This window comes from Lepisma saccharinum, chromosome 23 (assembly GCF_977018435.1).
Source record: "Lepisma saccharinum chromosome 23, izLepSacc3.1, whole genome shotgun sequence".
Lineage (NCBI taxonomy): Eukaryota > Metazoa > Arthropoda > Insecta > Zygentoma > Lepismatidae > Lepisma > Lepisma saccharinum.
The window spans coordinates 27,154,199-27,169,554 of record NC_139251.1 but is presented as its reverse complement, the minus strand read 5'-3'; the positions used below and the strand labels follow the sequence as shown (position 1 = coordinate 27,169,554).

Below are 15,356 nucleotides of genomic sequence, written 5' to 3'. Positions count from 1 at the left end.
TAACGCGTTACTTTTGGAATAAGGTAACGGCAACTTTAACGCTATATTTTGGAGCAAAGTAACGGCAACTTTAACGCATTACTTTTCGAGTAAAGTAAGGGCAAACTTTAACGCGTTACCTTTTGAGTAAGGTACCGACAACTGTAATGCGCTGCTTTTGGAGTAAGGTAACAGCAACCGTAACGCATTACTTTTCGGTTTAACTTGCCAAACTGTTTTTCTCATTATATATTTGGAATCAAACTCTCTATCCTAATCAACCTAATTTTTTTGCTGCATAAGATATCTCATTTGAGAATAAAGATAAGGTTAGTTGTGCCCGCATGACACTCTGACGTATATTGCGATATGAATAAGGTGAGCGATACAATTATTGATTAACCAACGAGGAAAAGAGATTCATGATATTTAAAAAAATAATTAGTACTGACAATGATCATGGATTGCGGACTTTCAACCAGTTGTTGTAAAAGTCTAAAAAGAAACTAATTGTCCGAACACGGAAATGTTTTCCGTATTTTCATTCTCTACTTCAAGGAAATCTTATAATGTTAAAATAAATATAATTAGAGAGATAGTTGGGAAGGAGGTTGCTTACCTTATTAAAAGTTTTCACTTTAATAATAAATAAAACAGACATAAAAGAAAGAAATTGAGACACGAAGTTAAACCGAACAGAAAAAACTACAGGTTAAGTTCCATTGTTTGGAAATATGACGAATAAAGAAAAAAATGCATGTACTAACGTTGCACATCGTAGGAGGGGAGAGGACAAAGGTGATCGAAAAATGGTGCTGCTCACACCATCTCCACTGTGGCTGAGATTTAGAATGTGTAGGACCTTGCACCCACAACTCATATGTACAGTCACCGGCCATATATAAATGGGGCACCTGAAATATCTGCTTCCATGCAATAAGTTATGTGTATTGCCTAACTATACGGCGATGGGCCGAATTCAAATAGAAACTCTATCACCGTAGAGTTAGGCAATATATATAGCTTATTGCAGGGAAGCCAGTATGTCCGGATCTAGGTGTCCCATGTTTATTGCCAGTGACTGCACAACGGAATGAGGTGGGTAGTCTAGCTTTCAGCTTTACAATATAACAACCATATTTAATATTCCCGTGACTGATTCACGTTCAATAGTTGATCTTCGTGGCAGAGTGGTTAGTACAGCGTGCTACCACAGACAAAGGTAATAGCGATGAATTTCTTTTCTTTCTTCAATGCCATGGCCCGTGTGACCGCTTCTTTGCTTATTTGCAAACACACGCCTCGCGCACCTGCCTCCCGTGACGTCACATTTCCCAGTTCCTTGAAATTTACCAGTGCCATCTGCTGTTTGCGAGTTTGACCAGAAGTGAAAGCGGGCGCCTCCAAGCGGTGGATCCTCTGAACTTCTTGCAGAAACCGCAAGAGGTTTGCTGCCTGAACTCAATGTCTGCCTAATACATTTGAGTGTGGTGCTACGACGCCAGGGATCTTGGTTTCCAGGCCTGGGCATTGGTATTTCTTGTGAGTGTCCCGTCATCAATTTTATCATATAATCATTCTCATCTTCGCGATTAGCCAAAAGTGGCAGAAAAGCGAAGTTAAATAAACCAAATCAATCATATTTAATATTTCTATTATTTATTTAGGATGAATCATATTTTATATTTCCCAGTCTTATCCAATTTCATACATATTTAATATTTCTCTTACTTATCCAGGTTCAAGCATGTTTAATACTTTTCCTGACTAATTCAGGATTAGCCATATTTAATATTTCCGTGATTTATCCAGGTTCAACCATATTTAATATTTCCGTGACTAATCAACGTTCAATCATATTTAATATCTCCCCGACTTATGCGGGTTTTCTATTATCCTTATGGAATTCATTGACTATCGCCAGTAAAGTTTTCCGATTTTTAGGAAATTCTAAATCAATATGAACTCTGAGCTTTCCTTGACATTAAACCAGACACTTCCCTTTAATATATTCCCTTAAAAGATAGAGAGAAGATCTGGTACAAAATCTTTTCTTCAGTTAAAAAGGATACTAATAGGGTTATAGCCTACATACTTCTAATCAATGACACATTGCTTTGTTTCCTTAAATTCTTGAGCTTGTAATGGCAAAATCTTATCAGTTACAGATAAGATTGATCGTTCCGACTTTACCTTGCGCAACAAAGCCACATTTATGCCTAAATGGCTGCAAATCAGCAACTGACATGTGAAGGTGACCAATAATTTCGAATAATGATCCTGGGAATAGACGAGCAGCGGTTTTTCGTGCTGGGCGCATCGTGGACATTGGTAAGTAGTCGTTTACATCAACTTTATAATCGATAAGGAGCCAGTTCTCCATTTATAGTATAATATTCACAAGTTCTAGTATTAGACGTCGAATGTTATAGCAAATAACTATTTTATTCCCCTAATATAAACGGCAAACAATAAAACGCACCACATTCATGTGAAATTCCTCTTAATTGACCGTGTTTTGCTGTTTTCGTGCCTAAAATTTATGATATTTATTGTATTTTAAAAGTTTTCATAAATATGATTTTGCGAACACACCTTTTGTTAAATGTTAAAACTGAAGTAGGTGTGCTTTTCAACCATAAGCCTACATCAATTTAGAACACAAATAACACAGAACGTTATTGTAATATTGAATTTAAAATTATTATTTTATAAGGGAGAAAACTATATCTATATGTTAAACGAATATGTATATTCATTTTTAAGTCATTTTTGTACTTTTAGAATGAATTTTAGATGATTATAAGTGCTTGAAAGTTCGAGGTCCTGTTACTATATCAGTAGGGATGGACACTTCTGGGTTGTAACGATTCCACTGAAAGTTAATGGGATTGTTATAATCCAAAAGTATCCGTGACTGTACACTCTGAGACAACCTTATAAATTCCAGACGAGAACGAGACTTAGGTCCTTCCAGTCTTATCGAGACACAATTTGAAAATTTCACAAATATCAAATTCATGATATTCTGAGATTTATTCAAACACACCAGTTTGGTGGCTAACTGATTATTTATATAGATGTGTCATATATTGCGTTTATCGAAATTGCAAAGTTTATTCATGAGTGGAAAATGTGTATGTGTCACTGATATTCAGGGTAAATTTTTCGAGGGTTCGTGGCAAAAAACGATGGTGACATTAAAATTGAATGATTACATTTTTTAACTCCCATCCCACAGAAGGAATGGGAGAATTTAAATGTGGCTTAAGATTTCACTATTTTAATAGTCGCTTTTCATTATAATGTTATTTTTTTAATATTGAAATATGTTAATTTAATAGTTCTTGAACGATTTGTCAATCAGTAGTCCATCAATGTAATCGTGTTTAATCAAGTTGCACTGATGATTCTTTGTTGTTACAGACATTAAAGATACATGGTAATTATACCGAAATAATGATAAAGTTTAGTCACTATAAGTTCAGTTTTATTGTTATTACTTTTACATATAAAACATACAGTTGAAGATAATTCATCTATCTGTCTTACTCATATCATCATAACGGTTTCTATAATTTATTTAATTTAAACTGTATTAAGCAAAAGTTATCATCATGTTCTGTACTGAATGTATAGCTACATGTGCGGCACTCTCATATGCATAGGAACTATTTAAATTTCTTTTTCAGGTGCAAGGAATTTCTGGAATTCTAGGAGCCATTTTGGCTATTGTACAGTTCTACTCTTGTGTAATCCCAATACCTTCTAGTAATTCTTTCGGAATTCAACTATATATAATTTTCTCAGGTAAGTATTGTTGTTTAGCATTTCCTCTACAGTTTATAATGACAAGTGGGCCTAATTTTATTCTGCTTAATACAATTAGGCATATAATAGATGAAAATGAACTGTGAAATATTAGCTTGGGAGACAAGATTTGATCAACAGTTGATTCTTTTGAAACACAATTTAATTAAATAAAATTTGTATAAAACACATTAACAGTAATACTAACTTCAAAGTTAAGGAATGCAATTAAATATTGATTTTTTTTAATTCTGGACAGGAACTGGAAATGATTGTTCAGGAGTTAGTCCTTTAGCTGCAACCACAAATGATTGGATGATCGGCTATGTTTTCCTGGATATATTATGGAGCCTTACGTCTATTTTAATGATCGGTAAGTGAATTGCATTTCTGGCACTTTTGGCTAATGTGAAGATAAGGATGAATGGTGATAAAATGAAATAGGTGAAAGTACAATCACAAACACAAATGGACTGCAAAAAACACAAGCCCTGCAGGATTATATTGGCTGTGGGTCTACACGCCAGAGCCTCGCTAGACTTGGTGAATGGGACTTGACCTTTAGGTGTCTTTGGAAAGGGTCACCCCTTGATCGGTAAGTGTTAGTATAAGGGGGCATGTGCTTCTTTAACCTACACAGCATCTTATTTAGCAATTGCATTTTTTAAATTTGTTCGTTTAGAAGCCTTAGCAAAGAAATATGGAACTCAATAGCAGATCCTGTTTTTGGACATGTTTTCTGTGATTATGACATTGCTGTCATGGATGTAATGTAATTAATGCATTTTTCTTCTGATTTTAAGTTCGGCTGAAGGAGGGAATCACGAAATCAACGGTTCTTCACTGTGCACCATGGGTGGCTGCTACAGGAGTAATATCATGCGTGGACGCCATAGCAACGATCGTCTTCTTCGCTCATATATCAGAATATTCAGTAAGTTTCCTTAATCTTTATATATACAGTGAGTCACATAATTATTCGGACACACAGTAAATTTCTAACGTTTAAGAGCGGGAAGGGAGTGAAATCTGTGTACAGCGTTGAAGTTGATTTTCGTTTAAAAAATGTCATGTTTAGCACAAAATTGGCCGATAAAAAGTTAAAAAAACGAACATCAGCAACAATATAACGAAGGATGAATCCCTACCGTTGCAAAAATAGTGCCACAAAATTATTCGGACACATAGTAAATGTTAACGTAAGTTTGCGATACAGTGACAATTTCGATTTACGGATTGATTGATGTATGTTCATATATATTAACTCTGGTTTCCTGTAGGTTTCTATAGCAATTACGATCGCGTTTTGTTTAACAAAGTTGTGATATAAGAACATTTTCTATGTAGAAATGGGGCGAAGAGGAAAGGAAAGTTCATTTGAACAACGTCAGTTAGTGATATGGCACCACGCTAAGGGTAAAACTTACCGTGCAATTGCCTCAATGTTGAAAACGAAAAAGTACAGTTGCAGATATTATTAAGCAATTTAAAGATGAAGACAGGATCGAGTCCCACGGTCATACAGGGAGACCAAGAATTATTTCCCCCAGAGAAGAGACAGTAATCGTGAGGAAAATTTAAAAAAAAAACAAAGATGAGTGCTCCAATGGTGTGTGCTGAGGTAGCTGAGGAGTGTGGAAAGCATAGTCATCCTGAAACTATACGAAGAGTGCTCAGAAGGGCAAACTATCATGGCCGTGTAGCCAGGAGAAAGCCATTTGTAAGTAAGCCAAACAGGACAAAAATACTGGTGTTCGCAAAGGAACACTTAGGAAAGGATCAGACATGGTGGAATCGGGTAATTTTCACTGACGAGGGTAAATTCAATATTTGTGAGTCAGATGGGAGGGTAACAGTGTGGCGTAAACCAAACGAGGAGCTCCGAGGGAAAAATATGCAAGCAACAGTGAAGCACGGGGGTGGTCACGTAATGGTTTGGGGCTGCATGTCGGCCCAAGGCGTTGGGAAATTGGCTTTCATCGAACAGACAATGGACAGGTACCGTTACCTTGACATTCTGAAGTCAAATCTAAAGACTAGTGCTGAAATGATGGGCATTCTTTGTAACTTTATGTTTTATCAAGATAATGACCCGAAGCACACTTCCCGCGTAGTACAAGAATGGTTATTGTACAACTGCCCAAAAGTGCTCCATCCTCCACCGCAGTCTCCAGACTTGAACGTCATTGAGCACCTCTGGTGTAAGTTGGAAAAAGAAGTGAGGAAAATACCTGTAACCTCGAAGGCAGACCTCAAGGAGAGACTTCAACATGAATGGGCCAACATATCGCCATTGTACACCAGAAAATTGATAGAAAGTATGCCAAATCGTTTATCCGAGGTATTAAAAATGAAAGGGATGCCTACCAGATACTGACATTTCTGTTCGTTGCTTTTCAAGCGTGTTTTCCTGTCTCTCCTTCCATGTGTCCGAATAATTTTGTTTAACCCACAAAAAATGTTTGTTTTGTTTAATGAAAATATTTTACTAATATATTATATTAAACATAATTGAAGATAATTAACAGTGTGCTCATATTGTGTTTTGTTTGTTAAATAAATATTAAACATTTATCATCGTATTATATCACGACCACGTCAGTAAATATTCAGAAATCTTATCTGTCCGAATAATTATGTGACTCACCGTATATATATATTGAAAACACTAAGAGAAGAGTAAATCATTTTATACACAAAATTCTGTCCTCGGAAACAAATAGTGTTTACTAGAGAAACTGTTGTTTACAAGTCACTGCAATACAGAATAAGAAACACACATTTCACAGTGTGTATTCTTAGTGTAAACCAAGTCAAATTAGGTTAATTGGTAGAAGTTCTTAATGATAATTACGATATTGGGCTGTGTTAAAACTGATTGGTAGCGAAAGGGATAAATAAAGTAATTATTTTTTATTAGCAATAAATTCACAGATGAAATAAAACAACAAACTTAAAAATGAATTATCATTTGTTAATAAATTTGAAGTAGCCTAAAATATATAAATCCAACAAAAAATTCTAAACATTAAAAGTTTATTAAATGTATGTCAGTTTCGAATTTCGAAAAAGTTAAAGAATGGAAAATAATTTCGAAGGAAAATTACAAGCGAGTTAAAATTGTGTAAATGTATGTCCACTTGCCACAAGGTAATGCTTTTTCTCATTCTTGTTACAGAGTGAAACAGACGCTCTGGTGTTTCTTGGATTCGTCTTTTCTCGTTTCGTCGTTGGATACGCTTTAAATGTTTACTTCGTCGTGAAACTGGTGCAAAAAATCACCCAGTTTTACCATCCCAAAGAGCCTTTCGTAAGTTACCTGATAGCTATATAGAGCAAAGACTAGCCATCGTCCACATGTTTCAACACATAAAAACATATGTTTTGCTTCCAAATTAAGGTGCTGGTGTTTATAACCAACAGGATACAAATATTTACGCACTTCAGTTTTGTTTGTAATTCAACCTGTTGTTACAAAAATTATTTTTATAACGAAAACCTTATGTAGATTGAATATATATAGCCTACACAATACGTGGTATTTTCGACAAAATTTGACAAATTTTGCTTTAATACATTTCATGCTCACATAGGCTAAACAGAACTTGATCCACAGTTTAAAGTGGAGTCCGAAACACACTGCAATATATCCCCACCGGATATTAAAATCAAGACCACTGAACTCCAAATGAGAGCGTTAGCCACTATTCTTTTAGCATGGCCTGCAATTTTGAATAGTAATATTTTCTTGGAAAAGTTTGACTGTTTTATGCGTTTATTGTTGAAACCATTTAAATTGAAACGCGCGCAAGTGAGTTTTTGCAATTTTTTAAGAATCGCCAACAAATGACAGAAACAAATATAGGATGTTTCATAATTTTCTTTGGGGATACAAAAATGCATTGCAGGTGGATTACTGGATTTAACTTGTTGACTGGCACCTCCTAATGTGTCCTCAAAAAATAAAAAAAGGAAAAAAAAAACATAATATCTGTATTTAAAAAAAAAGTAAGAAATTTCGTTACCTTTGAGATGACCTCCCCTCTCTCTCTCTCTCTCTCTCTCTCTCTCTCTCTCTCTCCTCCAAAGACAATGAGAGATTGTTTGCTATAATAATCCTTAATCACATAGTAAAGAAGATGTTTTTCACTTTATAAATCGCACAGAACTTCTCCATACTTATCGTCACAAATATGGGAAAACCTGTTGCTAAAGTGATAACGAATTCTCCGAGTCAGAGACTATAATATATAATACGTTTCATCTCCATATACCTAATAGTCTATGAGTTTTAAGAAACTCTCTACATCACACGAGTGGAATTGTCGTAAAACATGCGGAAGAAACGTAAAACCACGTGAAATACAAGTCGTTAAGCCCGAATAACATTATGAAACACCTTGTAGGCCTATGTTAAATTTCCCGAAAATAAAAGTATAAACACTTATAAATCCCACCTTCAACCACACCAAACAATCGCAGGAAAAACATTGTAAATGTGAATGAAGGTTTAACAAACGTTTGATATGCATGGTTAAATATCAAAACTACAAATACTGTGAGAAATATATGTACGTACATAAGAACGAAGTTTGTATGGTGTTATCACAAAACGACACTTGTGTAATATCTTCGTGTTTTTCTATACTGTCGTATTTTAAGAGAAAACTAATACACAGTATCTTGTCAGAATGTTAGGAATATTAATTTATAGTTGCAATTGGAAAGTTTAAATCTAAATATTACAATAGTCGCGCAATTTCAGAAATACATATATTTATAAATTAGTTGGGGAAAGTTATTGTAAGGAGTTTTCATAATTAGCACACGACCAGTGTAACAAATTAGCGAAATTAATATTTTCATTAGGGTGAAAATAAAAAGAGATTGAACATTTTATAAGCACCTAAATAGTGTTTTATTTTGAAAATGTTCAAATTGAATTTTATGTTTATCGATCCAAGATCCAGTCTACTTGAGAACTTGTCAATTTATTTCTTCATTGTCAGTCTAAAATAGGCATTCTAATGTGTCAAAAATATGCCTAATTAATTTATATGTATAAACAATATGTGAATAAAATAATTACAACACAACAAACTTCCTCCTATTGCATTATGCTAATTTTCATGATTCATCATATTTTGTTCTTAGGGTAGAAGTAGATATTAAGAAGGTTTCAATTTGTTGGTTCAAAGTATTCTGTATTTTATAATATTTGGTAATAGCTACGACGCTGTGATTCTAAAATTTTCGTGCTACATCGTAGTTACTAATCGTACAAATTTTGAAGTATTCGTACAGTAAATAATATTTTTTCTTTTGTATTTATTTAATACAGACAATCACAGCCTCGTCGCCTTCAAGCAGAACGAAACCTTACAACTTCCTAGCACCCCAAAGTGACGCTAGTAAGGCCACAAACCTAAGGTATGTTTCTGTAAACTGGTCATTGGATTGGTACGTACTTGATTAACTAGTTATGGTACTCAGAGGCGCATTTAAGGTCTTAAGATTAATATAGTTATCATTACTTTTCGAATTTATAATTCTTCTTATGTAAAGTACTGTACTTTTGGATATGTCTTAGTCTGTAATGACGGATAAAATCAAAGCAAAGGGTACCTTGACTAGCCTTGGTCTCGTCTTGAAAGTTCATTGTATAAATCGTTTATTTTATACGAGACAAGATCGAGAACAAAACAGCTCGGAACGAGGTCGTGACACTGCCAAGCCTCGTCTCGTCTCTATGCCATCCCTACAACAGATCAATAATAAATACAGGGTGTCCACAAGATCTCTTTACAATTTTGTACATTTATTACGAACACCCTGTACTATGAACCTTCATGGTGTTCGCTGGATAATAATAAGTAAATATCTAAGATTTTAATTGATATTGCTGTCGTTTGTCTGAGATGCCCCACTGAGGTAGCAGACTTTGTCGTATGAAAATGTGGTCCCTGCAAGAGAAAGCGAAGTGCGTAGCTTGGTTAGTTGTTTGTGTACGGTCTTTTTACGGGTTTATATGGCGCTGATGCTTCCAATTAAGTAACTAATCTCATGTAGCCTGCATTCGTAGATTATTTTGACATACTTAATCATATCGAAAATTAAGGAAATAATATTCCATACAAAGTAGGCTACTGGAAATCGTGTTCAAATATTTGTGTAAAAGATGGTTAATATGTAAAGGTAAGGGAAGGTAAAGTTCTCCGTGCATATAGCACCGTGCCATGAAAGCACATTTAGGGGATGTTGGGGTAGGACCCCACATATTTTCGATCTCGACCATTTTGGAGGTGATGGAAATCATGTGAAAACATTATTTTATATGTACGTAAATTTACAATATCATCAAAATCCTATAAAAAAAAGAATTATGTTACTGGACATGATTATAAATTGCCACTTTTATAGTTAAAGTAACATTTTGATATTGAACATACCGTTTTGTAATTGTGTTTTATGATTATATAGGACACCTGTACTTAAGAATAAGGAAAATATCTGATAAATTTTGATTATAGGCCTCGCAAATATTGTATGCCCCAGCCCCGCCCCACCTAGGGTGCAGATAGTTTCCTTGATTACCTTAAAACTATGTTTTATGAGTTACACCCATCTTCCAGCTAACCCTTCAATCATACATCTAAGTGCTGCCTGAATAATCGTGCGTTAGGCGCGTCATTTTTTGTAACATACATAGGCGCGCGGGGGTACATCTGTCTCCCAACCATTTAACTATCTTTAGCGTATTATTATTATTATTTCCCAATTATGTTGAATAAATAACAAGAGAGAAAAAAATACATAGTAAATTATACTGCGCATGCGTGCTGAACATTCGTTCTTTGTCTTTTTTCCAAGATCAGCTGCAATTTTCTGTTGCACTTCCTAAGTGATGTGATATTGTGAAGTTAACGTCAGTCGCATGGTTGGGAGGCAGTTGTTACCGCGTCTAAATATGTAACAACCGAAGCAGTGTTGTGTTCACTTTCGGTCACGTAGTCACTTTTGTGTTCATTTGCGTCACACATACCTACGTGTCCTCCCCTTCCTCACTAACCCACTTCCGCATAACATAAGAATCTGCTGTGCTCTCTCTTTCTACTCTTTTATATGTACTTGTTACGTATTTAGTCCCCCAAGCATACGACTGATAATATACGATAATACGAGGGCTGGGCCATAAGTCATGACAACTGTTTCTTTCCGCAAGAATGCAGGAACTGGCACAAAAAATCGAAATATACAAATGGAAGAGGGAAGGCACCTTATGGAACTGAGCAATGTATGAACAAGGTAGGTCATGTGTACTAGGGGTTCGTAGGGAAGTGCCTAAGGTGAAAAAGGTCTTGTTATTAGTCATAAGGCTACATTGTCAGTACAAGAGCAAAAGAGACGCAAACAAAGCGCTCTGTGAACCCTCAAAGTTGTCGCTGAGAGGGTCCACAACACGCTGCCAACGATATGGAAGACGGTTTCCCACATATGGGAGGCTTCGAATACAGAGTTGTTAAAGTTTCAGGAAACCCATAAATTCTAACGGGTTCCGCTGGAGGACCGGAAACTTTTTTCTCGCATAATTTAAATTCGGTCCAAGGTGCGTATTGTTTCACTGAAAAATTGTTCCTGGACCGTATTTAAATTGATCCAAAAAAAAAGGTTCCTGGACCGTATTTAAATTGATTCGGAAAAAAGGTTCCTGGATCGTATTTAAATTGATTCGGAAAAACTGTTCCTGGACTGAATTGATATACAGCGTGTCCACAATGAGACTCCAACATTTTGAAAGTCTATAACTTTTTCATTTTAAATTGTACGGCTGTGATTCCGGAAGCAGCAGAAGCAGAAACTCAAAAAGTTTATGTGGTAACGTTTTAGTGCGCGCAATAGCCGTAGTGGCGCTGCAGCAATCGATTGTTTGAAAATTGAGATTCCAAACGAGCGTGCACAGGTTGTGTGGTGGTGTGCAGAAACGAAATCACTTATTCAAGTGCAACGAAACTTTCGTCGTGTGTACAATACGGATCCTCCGACATTCACGACTATAAAGAAGTGGTGTGATCAGTTTTTGGCGACCGGCAATGTTTTGAAAGGACACTGTGGTGGTAAACCCAGAATCCAGGAACAGGTTGTAGAAAATGTGCGGAGGTCATTCGAAAGGAGTCCACAGACGTCAGTAAGACAAGCAGCGAGAGAATTTGGTATGAAACGGTCGACAGTTCACACAGTTCTTCACTGCTTGTCTTACTGACATCTGTGGACTCCTTTCGAATGAACCTGTGCACGCTCGGTTGGAATCTCCATTTTCAAACAATCGAGTGCTGCAGCGCCACTACGGCTATTGCGTGCACTAAAACGTTACCACATAAACCATTTGAGTTTCTGCTTCTGCTTCTTCCGGAATCATAGCTGTACAATCTGAAATGAAAAAGTTATAGACTTTCAAAATGTTGGAGTCTCATTGTGGACACGCTGTACTTTACTGATGAAAATGTTCTTTACGGTCCAGAACCCATTTACGGTTGCTGATTTTTTATGTTGTACCGGAATTGAACTTATTTAAATTCCTGAACCTTTGACAACTCTGTCCGAATACCATCCGCCTCATCAGGTGCGAGTCGGGACATCTCACGTTTCACGGCAATTGCAATTTGCTCTCAGCCATGACATATGGCCCAGCCCTCGTATTACGTGGCTTAGAAATGCAACAGAACAACACAGCTGAGCTTAGAACAAAGATCAAGAAAAAAACGTTTCAGCTACATAAAGCACCCATGTGCAGTATAGTTCACAGTGTTGCAATCTCGTAATGTATATCGATGGAGGGCACTGGCACTCTACTCGCCTAACGAGGGTATACCTACACTGCTTCTTGAATGCCACTCAGCACAGTTTGTTTCGTGTATTATTAACATGCAAAACTTGATTCACAGGTCCTCATTTGATGGGAAAACTAGCAGCTCTTCGAAGTACGATTCTTGGATCAGCAGTGACTCTTTCGCTGAATCTTTACCCAAGACAACCGAGGCTCAGATACACGTCTCCTTTAGAGGTAAAACTGACGGATATGATTCCGATCGTAGCAGCTCGAGTTTCGACATCAGCAACCGATACATATTCGAACCTCTACCTAAGAAGATTCCAGCTATAGTACCTCTAAGATCGGCACCAAGAAATTCTCCCCCTATAGATTACAGCGAGGGTGACATCAAAACCGAGCTTCCTCGAGGTAAAGAACGCCGCCCAGTCGACTTCAAAGAGTATTTAGATGACTCTATACGTGTGGACATCACAAGTAGTGAAGCTGAACCTGAAAACTTTTACTTTGCGTCTAAGTCTATGTACGACCGGGAAGTGGATATGAACCAATGGGCACCTAAAGGGAGTCCAGGAAGTTCTAAAAGAGCAATCGACATTCTTAGATCCTATCGTGATCCTGTGATGCCTGACGCACCGAGGTCTCTTTCGCCACTACCTTGGAAAGAGAATGGTGTAACGAAGAATCCAATGGTTTGGGGGAAGTCTTCTTCACGTGGCTCATCGTTAATAGACTCTTCAGTTTCCTTGCCCAGAGTGCAAATATCACACAACCGCGTTCCTACCCACATACGAAGGTTGCCTCGGTATTAAGAGTAACTTACATGTTGTATATATCTGGCTCCCCTACTCTGAGCCTGTTCGAATCAAAGGATTGCGGTGAAACTTGGTAGAAGAGGCTATAGAGCCCATTGGAAAGCAAATGCCCACGAAAAAGGTTAGACTTTCGCTACCAGGTGGAAATGTGGCGCTGAAATAGCACATTAGCATCCCGATTACGTCACGGTATGGTGTGGATTCACTGCTAACTTTATTCTAGGCCCCTCTTGGTTTGAGGAGTTGACACCGCATACATTCCGTTACGAGTACACGTTACGCTCAACACCTCCCACAGACTTCCACAGAATGTGGTTCCTGCCTGCAAGAACGATTACGTATAGACCTCCCTGTCGATCACGATAAACGTGTGATCTCCACAAGTTTTCCAGATATTTGGCCACCCCGTTCTCCGCACTTGAACTCATGTGATTTCTGGCTATGGGGATTCCTGAAAGACCGTTTCCATCAGGAACGTGTACGGACTCGGCTAAAGCTGAAATCCAGCATCATGCGGTATCTCGCTACCATCCGCCGGGAAACCCTTCGTGCGATTGATCACGCTGTCTGAAGTTTCCAAATGGTCATTCATGCTGACAGCACGCATTTTAAAACATACCATACTGACATCAACTGAAAAGAAAGTTTTGCATGTCTGACTTCTGGTTGTCATTATTTCAGCACCACATTTCCACCAGGTGACGAAAATTTGAACTATTTATTATTCGAATTTCGCTTCCCCATACCAGGTTTCACCACAATCCGTTGCTTCCAACGGGCTCCATAGAGCTATGAGTAGGAGAATTTTAATTTTAACCACCCGGTAGATCTTTGATCAAGTGGACTTTGATACAAGCACATATTCACACACCATCATGTTCCAAATCATTTACCATGGGCAGCACTTTTAACAATAACTGTTGTATATTCTATTCGCGTAAATTTATTAATTTGTTATTAAAAATCTTGTTTAAAAGAGCGTGTGTTTTCATTTAGTAAACATTGTACCAAATATATTGAAATCGAAAGTGGACTAAACATTTATAACATGGATTGGTCATTTTAAGGCTCCTAGCGACAACTCCAGTTCTTAAAGCCATAGTGCTTCATCGCAGCTTAGCGTACAGTCGCAGCAAAATAAAAAAATGTATTGGTTCAAATTCCGTTTATGTACATGTTAATTAATACTAATTAGTTGAATGTATATTTCTCATGTGCATATTACAAACAAAATGACCTTAGATTAGAGATTTTAGGTAATAGTTGTAATTTTAATAGCCGTCATCTTCTCCCATCATTGAGGCCTTCCATGGCTATTACTTATTACTTCAATTGGTAATACCGCCTGTATGGCACATTGTATACCGTGGACTGTAATTTGAAGACAAGAATATAAAATGTAAGCATCTTTATATGAGTACCGAATGTTTTCGGGTTATAGTTGCCATGTGGCAACACTGCATCGATATAGCGTTCGTCAGTTGTCAGTTGTAGGCTTTGATAAGTGCAGTAATGAAGCAAAACAAAGTGGAACAAGAATCTAGGACAATTGCGAAGGCGACAATTGTGATGAAGCCAAAAATCACGGATGATTTTGAGGGTGAAGGTCATTTTACAAATTAATGGTAGGGCAATTGCGACGATCAGGACCTAATCTAACATATCCAAAGACGCTACAGAACTAATAATGCTGTAGAAGGCCGGAACAACAAAATAAATTGGTGGCTTGGAAGACCGCATCCAAAAATTCATGATGTTCTGGCCAGCCTGAAGAGACAAACAGAAGACACCAACATCCATGCGGATGAAACTTAATCTAGAAGGTCAGAAAAGGAAGATGCGTGACAATAAAATCGACGAGAGAATTGGAAAGTGTTTTCGCACATATGAGGAAACGGGTGACTTCAAAAGGTGCCTTTTAGCTC

At 37.1% G+C, this 15,356-nt stretch overlaps 1 protein-coding gene across 1 annotated transcript; it reads left to right on the top strand.

Moving 5' to 3' along the window:
- Window positions 1–2,205: 2,205 nt before the first annotated feature.
- Window positions 2,206–14,366, top strand: LOC146005232 (uncharacterized). The gene is made up of 7 exons (XM_083144314.1): window positions 2,206–2,310; window positions 3,672–3,789; window positions 4,049–4,162; window positions 4,593–4,723; window positions 6,968–7,099; window positions 9,131–9,219; window positions 12,732–14,366. Exons 1-7 carry the CDS (start codon window positions 2,254–2,256, stop codon window positions 13,426–13,428), a joined length of 1,338 nt encoding a protein of 445 aa, XP_083000440.1. The 5' UTR covers window positions 2,206–2,253; the 3' UTR covers window positions 13,429–14,366.
- Window positions 14,367–15,356: the final 990 nt, after the last annotated feature.

Bases quoted from the DNA above. Each gene is read 5' to 3' on its own strand.
- LOC146005232 (XM_083144314.1), top strand. From the start codon at position 2,254: ATGATCCTGGGAATAGACGAGCAGCGGTTTTTCGTGCTGGGCGCATCG. The intron at 3,790-4,048 runs GTAAGTATTGTT...AATTCTGGACAG, and splicing joins ACTATATATAATTTTCTCAG to GAACTGGAAATGATTGTTCA. The intron at 7,100-9,130 runs GTAAGTTACCTG...TATTTAATACAG, and splicing joins ACCATCCCAAAGAGCCTTTC to ACAATCACAGCCTCGTCGCC.